Raw genomic sequence first — 14622 nt, 5'->3', positions numbered from 1 at the left:
TACCTCTGAGTATAAACAGATGCTGAAATCCCAACAGTAAGCACTAATGTTAAATTCATTTTTACATCTCCTGTTGGCCAGGATGGGCTGCAGGCATAAACTAAAGTACTGGAAAAGCTTCCCTTGGTTTTTTAACTGTGTTTCAGCTCACCCTTTCTTTGTTGTTTCAAATATCCTGGGAGAACTCCTCTTTTTTCCTGTGCTGTCTTCTATAGGAGGCAAAAGATGTCAGCACACAACGTTCTAAACACGGAGCTATTCCCAAGAGCATTGCTATTATTACCATTACAGGCTGAACAACATGTTTCTATTGCTCCCAGGAGAGGAAGAGATGTCACTTGACCTGGTGCTACTTGTGCACTCACTTGTTCTGGGACTAAAAAGAACTGAAAGTAGTCCTTTTGACTAAGATGGATCTGTGGAAAAGTAAAACTAGGGAAGAAACTGCAAAAGGACTGTTCAGTGAAGCGTCTTCCTCAAAAAGAGGCTGAGCTTTACTTCTTCTGCACGTGTACACACAACATACACTGACAGACTCATCCCTCTCAGCAAAAAAATGATAAATGCTTGTAATCTCTTGCAAACATCAAGCTGAAATCCCAAAATGATTCAGAGACTTCTTTAATCAGTCTGCAGGTTATACTGGAATACAAACAATGCATTAAAAGAGAGAATCGAGAGATGCAGGAAGGCAAAAATTGACATGAAATTGGGGGAGAAGTATGTTAGGAACAAAAGTGTGAGGAAAATGACAATAAGAGCTTAAAAACCACAACAGAGAAAAAGAAATTGCTAAAGAAAAAACGCAGTGAGAAAAGCAACAATAAGAGCAGAAGCCTAAAGGGAAAACTCTTCCTTTCTCTGCCATGAGAATGTATGGGGTTGGTTACTCTAGTTGCTGGAGATAAAGCAGCTTTCTCCTCATACAGACATATATTGAGCATTAAAGGGTTCTGTCATAAGAGGCAACCGCTCCACAGCACTCCACAAGAAGCAGGACATTCTACATCTTGATACTTCCCCCTCCATCCAAAGCACAAAGGAAATAACTCTACCCTGTGAAAATCACTGTGTGGCTTCTGAGATACAAGATACAGAGTAGGGCCTTCAGGAGCAGTGTCATGCTAAGACATACATGCTCTATGTGAGCAATTTCCCTAACAGGAGAGTGATTGTCATCTCTGTGCTATCCTGTGAACAAATCACCCACCCAACACTCTCTTGTCCCCAGCCAGTACCAGTTAGAACAAATTATCCAGGCACCAGCTGAATCTCATTACTACACTCTTCTGTTTTCCTGTTCACAGGACTGAACAGAAGAGCAATGACACCTAGTTTAACACACATTTTCCCTTCAGAGGCCTCAGAACAAATTTCAAAAAGCAAGACCTCCCAATGAACAGCTCACTTCCTTTACATAGTGTATCACCTTTCTAATCTGTGGAGCCCATCTAGAGATGTTCTTTTCTGAACTCAAAATACATATATTTTAATTATCATGATAGAATTCAGATTAGGATGACTACAAAGTAGCACAACCATCAATGTGGATTGATGTAAACACCATACAAATATTTCTGTTCAGAAAATTAACAATATGCACTTTGTTTCTTACCTGTAATTTCTACCTTCATATTTTCTTCCTTCCTTACAGGTTCCAGACCTGACTCCTGCATGGAAAGAGATGATCTTACACCATGCTGAGCCACAGGCAGAGATTCCATAAACTCCTCCGGTCTGTTCAGTTCCATTTTTAATTCCTTTTTCTGGCCTTCATTGTTACCACGCTGTGATTTCAAGAAAGCAACCAAACTGGGATCTGCAAGTATTGACAAAGAGACAGACAGATATGTGACAGAAAGTCTCAAAATAGTTCATATGCCTATAGCTCCTGCTATTTATGTTTCAGTCTTCTCCACATGTCTCTTTCTCCTACCAACTGTCACTTCTCTTCAAACTGAGGCACTTCACTGCTTTATGACCTCTTAGGCACATCAGCTGGGTGCAACTGACTGGTGAGGAGACACCAGAGAAAGAACTGACAAATGTCTTTCAGGGTAAAGCAACCACAAAAATTCTGTTTTCCCAGTTTACAAATAAAGATAATTGCTTCTTTTCCCCTCACTGCCACTCAAATGGCACATCCAAACAAGACTATTAACTGTGGAGAGAATTCTGGTCTGTGTCCCTACCTGTGGACCACTCAGTGGCATCAATCTGAACACTAGGAGAACACACAGGACAGACACCACAAAAAGAATTACCTGGTCTTTATTGAACTGCAGTAGAACCGCAAGTCGTAGCTCAGATATTATGTTACAAGGTGACCTTTGTTTGTTCTGAACTGACTCCCCATTCCAATTATGGTCTGACAACACCCAGAAAAAAGACATAGCCATTCTCTTCATGCTTTGAAGAGAAACATTTGGGAGGTAGATGTATTTTGAAGGATAGATTATATTCATATGGCTCTAAGATCATCATTTTACTTTCAGATTTGCTACAGATATCCCACATCATTTTGGATGGAGTGCGCTGTCTCTGAATACTCTTCATCTAGAATATGGTGTTGGGATGCTTATGCCAGAGGTGAACAGTAAGAGCTTGTGCACTGTGCCTCAATCAGGTACAGAAATACTCCAGTAAGCCGTGTCAGAGATATATAAAGTAGAAGAACATAACACCTACAGTGGTTATTTATTCTTTGAGGACAAAGGACAAGTAGTTGAAAAATGCTCTGTACCTGAGATAAGTCATCTCAAAAATGACTTCCATGTCTCTGAAACATCTATCCCACACTTATGATTGCTGCATGCTCTCCTCAATGATGCAGTTTAAACTGTCCTTGGTGAAGGACAGGCATTTAGCCCAGTCTCATTAAAGTATTCCTATTTTTTCTGAATGCAAGCAGAGCTCTCACTTTCTCACACTTCACTGTACACAGCAAGGAAAGACTGTATTCATTATTTCATCATTTCACACAGTGACAAAAAAGTCACTGATGTCAATCTGTGTATGGTATGTCAGAAACTAAGTCTACTTTTGTCCAGAGTCTCCATGAACAAGACCAGAACAGTACCAACAACAAGATGCTGCCCAGCACAGAACTGTGTACCCATTCTCATACTTCACACCATGGAGTATCATCTGCTTCATAATTAAGCAGTTAATTCAGGGACCGGACAGTATTTAACACCCATAAATCATTCACACTCCTGAATATGGAGAAAAAGTCTCCTTAATTCACAGCTCTATGCCTGTCCGGTTCCTAAATCCATCTGTAAGTCAGCAATTTAGTTTAGGAGTTGCTTCATCATGTATAATTCTCTAGTCACAGATATTCTGGGAATTCCAAAATTACTCCCAGTTTCTTTAAGGCCTCAAAAGACTAAAATATCTACAATTTTAATCTATAAGGTATATAAAAATACGTTGCTTCAGAAAATATTGTTCAAAAATACTTAAAATGCACCCCCTCCTTTTTAAATTCCTTAAGTATTCCCTTCACTAATATCCCAAAGGATGGAATGGTGGGGACAAGGAGCAAAGATCACAAATCAGTCACAAGAAGCAAGTGCATAAACAGGGTATTTTTCGTACACATGCCATTGTTATAAGCCGTGAAGCCAAATAAAATACTCGGGTCTCTGAAGGATGTACCTAAACAATCAGGCTGCAATTATTTTGTGTAGTTCTTTGCCACCTTTCCAATTATACCCAAGCTGCTTGCAATGAAGTCAAGATCATTAATACGATCTTTAAAGCTGAACCCACAAGAGACTTATGCATCTAAAATGCCTCTCACAGCTAAATTTGATGCTAGAGAACCTGAAATCATGAGAACTTAAAAAAATCCTTGTCTGCCACCTACATCTGTACATCTGCTCTTCCTGAGCATATAAATTCATCAAACCAACACCAACAAGTGTTGCAGTACCCCAGATCACACAAAGTCTTATCAAACATACCACATTCAGTGTTCTCCTCTACCTTGTCATCAGCTACCAGTGACAGGCATTCCCAGAGCACCACTGTGGACAGGGCACCAAACCAGAGACCAGACTCCTGCCAGAATATGCCTGCACCCAACAGCCTGATAATTAAAACACTTCTTCAAAAAGTCAAGGCTAATTGCAAGGTTTTCTGCTCTACCAAGTATAGGTTTAAACTGAAATCTCCCACATGCCCATATGTTCTCCTTAACTGGGTACTGAGAGTTCTGGCTTGAGTTTTAGGTATTTTGGAGGGGAAGACCAAAGGTTCTCTCTCACCTCAGCACTGCTATGACACCGCTTTCTTATCAGCTTCAGAGAATCACATTTTAGGACCTTAAACATTTATGTGCAACCATGTATTTGGAGTGCAAGGCATTAAGTGCACGGATCATCTTAACCCACAGCACAGAGGGGTGACGAGAAAGACTTAAGCCAAACCAACCCTCACCAAGAAATAAACAGTCTTCAGTTCCTCCATAGTTAGGTCTTACTCATAAGCTACTGACACGACATGGAAGTAAGATTATCCACACATGGATATTCCAAGCAGGAATTCCAAGCTCCCATTGTTGCCCCATGAATTTGCTAAGACTTCAGGACACCTACACATCCAATAAATTGCCTCATCTCTAGAGCTGACCCTGGGAAGCACATACCCAGCTGAGCCAGAAGCTTTGCCTGCTCCTGCAGGATCTCTTCCTCAGACATGGACTGCAGCTTCTCCAAGTTCTCTTTGTGAATAGCTTGAGCTTCCTGCTCACTCTTTTGGCTTCCAAGACCCTCTCCCGTTATGAGACAAGGACGCTGAGAGGTCAAAAAGTCATCATCTTTATCTATAAGAAGCAGCAGAAAAACCAGTTAGTAATTTATGTCTACAGCATCACAAATAAATCTCAATTCTGTCATTAACAGGCTTGAATAATTTCTCCTTTAATTTTTTTTTCCTTGGTAGTAAAGTTAGAATAGGAGTAAAGAAGTTTAGTTTAGCTTCAAACAAAACTAAAACATTTGTGCTTTAATCCCATGTCACAACAAATATGTTGACATAACTTCCAGCTTGTTTCTTAGGGAGCTTGAGGAGGGATGGCAGGGGAAAGGAATTATGTTTCTTTAATGCAAAGCAACAGCAAGAAAATGTAAAGTGGAGCATAATTCACAACTGATGCATCAGAGCATTCTTCCAAGCTAGTGAATATTAGATTATTTCTCTGCCCAAGAATGCCTGAACCCACATCTCTATGTCAGCTCAACCATGACCTAGTAAATATCTGCTGAGTAAGACAGAAAATTAAAATTATTAGGTAAACCAGCTTCCAGAGTGATACAGGATCAATTCTCAACACAGGCATGTTTACCTCTAACAATGTCCTGTACTCACCTTTAAGGGTTATACACATTAGAAGTTACAGCAAGGGGCATTTTTCACACCCTGAACAAAACTGAGTCCCCTTTACCATCTGACCTAAACCCATTTTAAATGTCCATATCATTTAACCATAGTGCCAGCTAACATGCTCCCTTGGTCACCGTGACACCATCCAGCTCTCCTGTAACCCACTAGACAAGGATTTGTGGCTTTACTGCTTATGTTTTATTCATATGCTCCATATATTGACTTGGAACATCCCTATGCCCCTAAAACAGCCAGCCCTGAAAGCATCAAATCCCTGTTCAAACAGCAGCAATGACTCTCAACATAACACCAGGAAGATTTGATGTCATTTCCACAGCAGTTGTTTTGCATATTGAGCAGAAAGAGGTAAGACAGAGTGACCTGGCAAAAAGCTTCAGTAAGCTTCCCACCACCGGCAACTAAACTAAGGGTTACCTGGGACAAACGTTGTTACAACAAGAAATTAAGCTCCCCCTCTTCTCTTGCTTCTAGTGATCCTGCCACAACAGTCTGGCTGAAGGGGCCAAGCCATTTTGTAATCTCTCTGTCGTGCTACTACATTTCAGAAGCATTCATGTTCAAGAGGATCACAGCTATAAGGCTTCTCTATTTCCCTTTCAGCTTTCTCAGACAGAATTACACATGCCCAATGTAATAGGACATAAAGTAAGCACAGTATAGTGACCTGGATGGTGGATTTGTGCATGCACAGCACAGCACAGCTGGCAGTTCTCTTACCAATTCTCTGACAGAGAGCAGGGCTGACACAAACTTAAGACAAATGGTGATAATCTTCAAATGACATCTGGCCTCTATTTCAATGTGAAAATATTGTGTCAGGGTAAAACCCAGACACAGGGTGGTCCTAAGAAAATTGGACTGCCCAAGACAACACAAATTAAAAATAAAAAGCCTGGAAATGCTGGTAACAGTGGAACTGGCTTCATCTTGCCTTGTCACGTTGCTGTCAGACAAGTTAACTGCTGGAGGTAGCACTGACTCATCAGCACTGCTTCACAGCACTCCTTATGGAGCAAAGCCACAGTCTCATGGCAGCAGATCTGGTGACAGAAAACTGAGCTTTCAAACATTTAGGTAGGAGTGAGAACCCACATCACAGTGGTCTCAAACGCTTTCAACACAGAACCACCCTCTTCCTAAAATTGTGGAAATCAGTGATGAAACAAGAAAAACTTTACATATAACAAACAGAAGGGAAAAGGAGGACAAGAACCTTGAAAAATAAATCTATTTCCCTGTGTGAAGCAAAAAGGAAATCAGTGAGAAAGCTAACCCAATTTTCAGAATGCATCTTGGAATTTTCTCTTTAGAATTTTTAGTTGCATCTCAGACCATTTCAAATCATTGCCACAATACAGACATTCCAACTGACCTTGAGATTCCTAAACTGAGGACAACAATGCTACCCTAATTTAAAAATATGGAGCACTGATGTTATGGTTACTAAGGCTATGTAAATATGGTCGGCGGGATAGGCAGAACCTTCTCCACTTACCTCTCCTGCTGCTGGGGAGAGGTGGCTCTTCCACGGATCTCTCAGGATCCAAGGCATCCGGAGCAGCTGATTTTACTTGCACGCACTCGGCAGCAGAGGGAGCCGTCGCTGCCTTTTCAGCAGTTCTTTTCGCTGCCATCTTTTGTGCAAAGATGCTTTTTCTTCCAGCTCCCAGCTGCACCTACAAACAGGGAAGCCATGTGTCCACTTTCCTCTCCAGAGTCTCTCTGCACACCTGCCACTAACAAATGTATTGATCTGATCCTAAAGACACCCTCAGACCAGACTTTGGGACATGATACAGGGAGGCTGCTGACCTTTTCTGTGCATGTGTGACTCTTTTTTAACATACAGTTTACTGCTATGACAGAGAGACAAAAACATGGATGTTTTTGGCACCTAGAGAAGGAAGATGATTAATTGTAAGTGAATTCAAGCAAGGCAAATACACCCAAAATGTCACCAAACACAACAATTCCAGCCTTCCTGCTGTGTGGAAGCTCTGCATAGCTGAAAACCTTGGATTTCTGAGTATAAATGGGGCTGTACTTCACTGTGCTCACCACATGCTTGGAACAGACTTCTTATAAGATGATTAGTGAGCAGCAGGGTGAAGAGATTTACACAGTAAGAAGTGGGCAAGTGGTGCTAAAATAATCCTGGCTAAATTACTGTGTTGCCTGCCTAGGTGATGGAAGGGCATGGCTCTGAACAGCCTTGCACAGGGGATACACAAGAAATCCAAAGGAGACTAAGCTAAAAATCGCTTGCATGTCCCCAGTCCAGAGAAGCAACTTAAAAGGCAGTCTGAACATTTGGTAGCTGCTTTATGCACTTCTGCATCAGATAAACAAAACTGGTAGTTTAAAACTTTCAAAAAAGCTGTCCTTCAAAATAAGCTACCTCCTCAAAGCAACCACAGCTGTCAATCACATATCAGTTCCCAGCATCTGACTCCCACTCAGCTAGCAGTCCTTGCTACTACAGCAGCAACTGATAATAGCAACCACAGCTTCCAGTTTTACAGCCTCAGAAAAAAATTATGTCAAAATCAAAAAAGCTGCAGAAGACAACCTGAGTGACCATACTCAAATGTCAAGCCAGGAGAAATCAGGTGCAACTTCGATAAGAACCTGCTGGACAAATTAACAGAGATTGCTCCTCAGGGAAAAACAAGCAGAACAGGAGCAATTATTACAGCACTGCAGATTTGATTCACCTTAGTGAAGTCAGCTGAAGGAGGCTAAACCAAGAAGACTCCAATGTTATTTAACTGCAAGGTATGGAGTACCTACTTGATGGCAGCTTGGTAGAAGAATTCTCTCCTACATGCAGGTGGCAATGCCAGAAACACATTAAGCTAGTTCATAATCTCCAGCATACCAAGTTGTTGGGGTCCCACTGCAACACCAAGTTGGTTTTTTTGAGCCCTACCAAGCCCCATTAAGCATTAGGCTTTACTGGGAGAAAGTTTAATTGTTAATGAAGGTAGCATAAAACATCTGCTCCTAATCTTACCTCGCTTTTTATCTCAGAGCGGTGAAATGTCCTTGGAAATGGGTCTCCTGTGGGCACTGGCATGGTCACTGCTATTGCACTTGTGTCTCGTTCCTGAAGAAAAAAATTCAAACCCTGTAAAACCATTGCAACAGCCAGACATGTTTGTATCATTTAGCTGAAAGCAGACTCAAAATCTCTCAGCTCTGCGGCTCACATCGTCAGCAGGCTCAGAACACCTTGCACTTTTTTAGAGACAAAGTAAGGCTATTTTCCAAAAGACTGGGCTGCCAAACTCTACACATCACTCAAAGATTCAGATAAAGGAAAACCTAGGCCAGTGCAAAGCAATGAGAACATCCCCATTAGAGTCCCGAAATTCACCCAAATCCACACTATAGCACATGCTTGCACACAAGCAGTGTGACCAGTAGACAGCTGGGGCTGGAGAGCAGATCTGAATCTATATTTAACTGAGAGCAAAAATACACCCAAAGAGCTTTTTTCTTTCAAGGTGCTCCAGGACACTGGTCTATGGTGCTGCTTCATTACACTGTAGAAATAAAAAGCAGCAACAGAGCCCTTCATCCCTGATTAGTTCACAGCATTCAAAAAAACAAACACTAGATCATCACACAAAAAACAGGCATACAATAATTTTGCTGAAAACTGCTGTAATGTGTCGATCATGACTCTCCAATCTTTCCTCTGGATCTTCATCCTCGAAGTGGACATTAGCACTTTTGATCTTGGACTTTTTTGGAGGAGCTGGAGTTAGAGGTGGGAGAGTATCAGGAAAACCTGAGGAGGGGAAGCAACAAGAAGAAAAACAAAGCAGTCAAGTTACTGCTGTATAACCACTGTGCAACAGGTACCAGACCAAGGCTTCCTAACAGCACCTTTTATTCCTCTGATGAGAAACAAAGATGAGGAAGCAATAAGACAATTAAGAGTCCCCATCTCTTAACTTGAAGTGTGTAGTGGAGAGAAACATGCTTGAAGATTTTATTATTTATGTATTGGCACAAGGTCCTTCCAAAGAGCTCCATAAGCAGGAAAGGATAGTGAGGTCTGACTGCAAGTATTAAGGGAAGAAGCAAGGCTGTACAGAAACAAATACCATCCTTGCAGGTTGTGTTGAGGCGTAGAAAAGCACATTTCCACTGCAAACTGTTAAAAGTGAGGGATTTGTATGATCACGAACAAACATGTTTCCACCTACTATGAACAGATCATATTTCCTCTACCTGGAACAAAGTACTGCAAGATTTACATTATTGCTTTTAAAAAACACCTTGTGCTTCTGAGATAAAGCACGTGACGGAAGTGTTATAGCTACTACTGATGGAGAAAACAAAAGCAAGCCAGATCTGCTGGCTGAAAACTGGAGCTGCTAGGAGAGGTAAATCTCAAAGACACTGAGGACAAGGTCTGGATAGACAGCAAAATAAGCAATGTCCAAACAGTACAAATTACAGAAAACACCTCCTGCTGGCAAGGTACCACAGCTTATAAATATGGACTAAGGCAACAAAGGTGGTTCTGTTGGATGCTACTAAGATTGGACAAGCTAATTTTCCAAGGCTAAGGAATAAATAATACTGCAAGAAGGGCACAAATACAAGGGAAAAGTAGCATTGGATCGAAAGGGAGGTGAAAGGCAAGCAGTGAGGAACAGTGAAAGGTGCAGAGAATCCTAGTAGTTCAAAGAAACAAACAAATTTACCATCCAACATGACTACATCTTTGCTGTCCTGTAGCGGGGGTCTCTCAGCATCTGTGCTCCCTTCCTTCCCTTTCCTCTTGTCTGCTTTCTTCACAATCTTCACTGCAGGAGAAGCTCTGGCTGCCAGGAACTGGTTTTGAAAGTGCAGCAGGTCTGCCTCAGACTCCCCAGGCTTTGGTCTCGACAACATCCTGCCTTCTTGCTCTTGCAGCCCAGCCACACGTGCTTTTCACATAGAACCCAAACACATAAAAAACTGGTAACAGAACCGGATTTCCTGGAGATAGAATGGGGACAGCATGGGAAAATTATGCATTCTTGTCCCGCTCTTATGTTTCTGTACATACTACAGATCCCCAACTTCAGGATCACCCAAAGACACATCCACTTGGAGTCCCACACGAACAAAACCTTGTTCTTCATCGCTGAACAACAGACTACTAGACAAGCCTACATGAGGTCTGTCAGCCAGCTAGGAGCAGAATGGCATCCAGCCAGCAAACAGCCAGACAAAAAGTGCATCACTGCCAGAATGCCAACAACATGGCCTTGGATTTGCAAAGTCAGAATAACATCTTGTCCAAGACAATAGATTTGACTTGCTCAATTATCAAAGCCAATCAAGAATCTCTGAGCCACAGTATCACATAAACCTCCCCCTCCAGCATACCACCTTCTCCAGATCCCAGCATTAACCTCCCTGGCAGGATGCAAGACCAGTCCACATAGATTTGGACAATGCACTCGCTGACTCTATTTGCTCCCCTTCTCACTCAGATCTCCCAAGTGAAAAATGTCTTTCTTCCTGATGTGGACCTCCTGCTTCAGTTCTCTTTCACTGCCCTCTTACTGGCAGAAGCTGGGCTATTTCCAAGCATCTTCATTCACTGCCCAGGCCAGTTTGGAGTTGAAAAACAAGGGTGAGATTTATACAGACTTTTACCTCTCTGCACATGACACTCACCAGGAAGGCAACTAGTCCACCTCCCATCTACCAGGCACGAAAATATTTGTGGCTCTTACTCCCCACCTCTGATTCCCAGAGCCTGGGACCAGCAATCCATTTCTCACAGGCAGCAAGTAAAGTGTTTGCAAATACATTTCATTGTACTCCTAGCAAAAGCACACACCTACTTGCTGTTTATTTATGGAGCTTGCTGCCACAACGGGGCTCCCACAGCCAGACTTCACTTGCTTGCTCCCTCTTTGAGATCCATAACAAGTGGAACACGCATCCCAAGCCAAGTGTTCCATGTCCTGTCATCACAGGCTTCAAAGCCCAAAAGAGGAGGATGCCAGAGTTAACAGGCACAAAACACACAGTTGGAAGCAAAGGCTGCTGCTAAGCTTTCTGCAAGAAGCCTCCTCCACACAGACCTCTACATAAACTTCTCCAAGTCTCTCCCTATCAAAACACTTAATCAAGGAATACAGCGCGTCTTGAAACTGCCTTTGTTTCTCTGGGAAACTGGCAGCACAAGAACACAACTAAGCAGCCATTCTTCACGAGGTTGGGTGTTCCTCCAGGAAGCCTTTCCTCAAAGCCTTTGCTTCAACACACATGGGACCTGCACACAGAATAAATGTAGAGAAAACACCTTGCTTTCTAAGGGGACCTTTTTCCATGTCCCATGGAAGCCAACAAAGCACATTAGCAACACTCCCTTGGCTGTCAGCAGGAGTCATTCCTACCCACCAGAGCTCAGAGAAAACATGCAGGACAACTACAAACTCCTGAGGATCAGCACTAACCCCAGCATCCTGCAGCCTGCTTACTTCCAGCCTTGCATCTGCCTATTAAAAGCTCACCATACACAACCTGTTTGCCCAGAGGGACTGCCAGCCAGCCAGCATAAGCACCACACTGAGATACTGTCCTAGGAACCCAGGTAAGGGGTCAGAAAGGCTGTCCAAGGACTACAAGCAGTCACATAGTGATTGCTATGTGGACACACTATCAACTTACATGATAAAATCCAATACTGGTAGGCTTTTTAATTTCTTCTGGCTCATCTGCATTTACAGTGCATTTTTCTTCTACAGCAGCAGAGCCAACATGCAAAGGGAGACTTTTACATCACAGTAACATGTATGAACTAGAAATAGTCAAAAGAGAAAAGATGTATCTGTTGAAGCAAAAAAATAATCTCTGACTGCTACTGTCATTTTTGAGCCCTGGGGAAGGTCTTTTTGCCCATTCACAAGTCTACAACTTCGCATTATTGTGATAAAATTATCAGATTTGGGTGAAAGAGGAATACAAGGCCCTGCTGTCACAATTAGTGCCTCAAATTAACCTCTTTCTTCAGACCTTGTTGGTTGTGGTAAGAATTTAAAAGGAGAAGCAGAGAGTCAAATCTCAGTCCCTCCTGGGCAGCCCAGCAGCCAGGGGAAAAGTACAATTTCCCCACTTGAGATCAGCAGGCAATGAAAGCCTCACTCAGGATTACTGGCTCCTTTGCAAAATGGTGATGTGCAATCTCTGCTCTGTCACAAAAATGCTTTCTGCACACAATGCTGTAATGGCCAACAGTCTTCTTGAGACTTTTAGTTGCCACAGAGAAGGCAGACACTGGAAAGACACTCCTCCCAGAAGCAAAACCCCAGCCACATGAGTCAACAGCTGCAAGAAATTCTCCTCAAAGAGGCTCCACATCTCATGCTGGTCACATAAGACTCAGTGACTCTGCGTGTCAGGCACACACCGTGTGCATGCACGCAGCACCTTGCCAACAGAAACGCTGCTGTCCCCAGCTTGTCTCGAGAGTCTCTGCAATAAACAGGAACCAAAACAGCACAAAATAAAATGAAAAGCAACAACCTGTCATTAACACACTGAAGAACTGATGCGTTCCCACCGCGTTCACAGCCGTCATGGACTTTCACAAACGACTCTGAATCAAGTCTTAAACAGGCAACGGCGACACGGCCTGGCAAAGCCTCTCTGACGGGGGAAATGAGGGAGAGAGGGAGGAACACAGCGGCACAGATCCCGCAGCATCTCCGTGCACAGGGGGCACTGCCACGGGACCGGGGACCGCGCGGCGCCTGTAGCCGTACTCCTCTTTACACCAGGGTAAAGGCGAAGTGCTGGGCCCCTGCCGGCTACACCGAGAGAGACGAGGCGAGGCCAGGCATGGCCGGGCCGAGGCCGCCCCGCCGCCGCCCCGGGGCTCCCGCGGGCCGGAGAGGCCCCGCTGCCGCCACAGCCCAGGCCGCCACTCACCTGCGCGGCACCGCCGCTGCCGCCGCCGCTTCCGCCCTGCCCCGGCCGCGCTTCCGCCCGGCCGCCGTCACTTCCGCCCGGCCCGGCCCCCGCCCCGCCCCCGCCGGGCGCCCCCCGGCTCCCGGCGCCAAGGCCCGCCGCGAGTTCGCCCTGGGCTTGTGCGGCCCAAGGCAGCTGCCCCCGTTCAAACACAGGGCATCAGCGTCCCACAGCGCCTGTCTGCACACACAGAAATGCGTTCATGTAAAGGCAGGAGCTGTGCCTTGTCATCGTCGGCACAGTTGCCATGCCCGAGACCGGAGGTGTTTTGGGAGAGGAGATACATAAAGCTCTACGAACATGGCTGTAATTTATTATTCATATCTGATTGCTCATTTGTAATACGTGCCAAGCTTTATTAGAAACTATGAGAGAACTGTTGGAACTTGCAGGAGCTTTGATTTTAATGTTGGTTATTGATTTTAGTGCTTGGTCAACTCTCAGCGTTTTTACAGAAAGAATCAGGTTGGAAGGGGCCACAGCGGGTCATCTGGTCCAACCTCCCTCCTCAAGCAGGGTCATTCCAGAGCACATGACACAGGATTGCGTCAAGGTTTTTGAGTATCTCCAGTGAGGGAGATTCCACAACCCTCTGGACAACCTGTTCCAGTGCTTGGTCACAGGCACAACAAAGTTCTCCTTCATGTGCAGGTGGAACTTCCTGTGCATTAGTTTCTGCCCTTTCTTTTTTGTCCTATTGCTTGGCAGCACCAAGTAGAGCCTGGCTCCTTCCTCTGACATCCCCTCTTCAGACACCGGTAGACACTGGTGAGATGGATAAAGGTGACAGACCTACGAAAAGGATTCTCTGAGCATGAGAACAGGTACAGGTTCTCACTATGGCTTGGACTGGAACAGGTGGGCTGGGAAGGACTCACCACAAGTGCCCTAATGCTGTAAAAAGTGAAGCACTTTTTAACTGGTTTTTTTTTCATACCTTTGGAAAGCTGCAATACTACTGAAAAATTACAGCCAGAAACAAATTTTATCCATTATGACCACTGAAAGCACTTAAATCTCTAGATTTCTGTTCCTCTTCAGACCAAGCATCAGAGGACCATTGGTTTTACAAAAGCGTGGGGCAGATGCAGTGGTGCGAGTAGAAGACTTCTCCCTCCCGCTTCGAGGCTTCCCTGGGGCTGAAGTTGGGAATGGTTTCCCATGGACCCCATGAACACAGTTCAGTTCTCCCACCTGGACAGTAAGGCAGGGAGGCCGTGGCAGTGCTTG

The 14622-nt window shown here is 44.1% G+C and overlaps 1 protein-coding gene across 3 annotated transcripts in view; it reads right to left on the bottom strand.

Moving 5' to 3' along the window:
* Nucleotides 1–13395, bottom strand: part of RPAP1 (RNA polymerase II associated protein 1) — a 39121-nt gene extending 25726 nt beyond the window's left edge. The window contains exons 1-7 of one of the 3 annotated variants that reach the window (XM_048307251.1): nucleotides 13354–13395; nucleotides 10128–10404; nucleotides 9054–9202; nucleotides 8423–8515; nucleotides 6905–7085; nucleotides 4652–4828; nucleotides 1616–1819 (exon numbers count right to left, since the gene is read on the bottom strand). In XM_048307251.1, coding sequence (XP_048163208.1) covers nucleotides 1616–1819; nucleotides 4652–4828; nucleotides 6905–7085; nucleotides 8423–8515; nucleotides 9054–9202; nucleotides 10128–10317 — 994 coding nt within the window. In that variant the 5' untranslated portion in view covers nucleotides 10318–10404; nucleotides 13354–13395. Of the gene's footprint in view, nucleotides 1–1615; nucleotides 1820–4651; nucleotides 4829–6904; nucleotides 7086–8422; nucleotides 8516–9053; nucleotides 9203–10127; nucleotides 10405–12093; nucleotides 12912–12948; nucleotides 13280–13353 lie in introns of those variants that run through there. The other 2 variants (XM_048307250.1, XM_048307252.1) reach the window with 2 other exon arrangements.
* Nucleotides 13396–14622: the final 1227 nt, after the last annotated feature.

This window comes from Corvus hawaiiensis, chromosome 6, assembly GCF_020740725.1.
Source record: "Corvus hawaiiensis isolate bCorHaw1 chromosome 6, bCorHaw1.pri.cur, whole genome shotgun sequence".
NCBI lineage: Eukaryota > Metazoa > Chordata > Aves > Passeriformes > Corvidae > Corvus > Corvus hawaiiensis.
The sequence above is the reverse complement of the archived record's forward strand: the minus strand, read 5'-3'. Positions and strand labels throughout refer to the sequence as shown.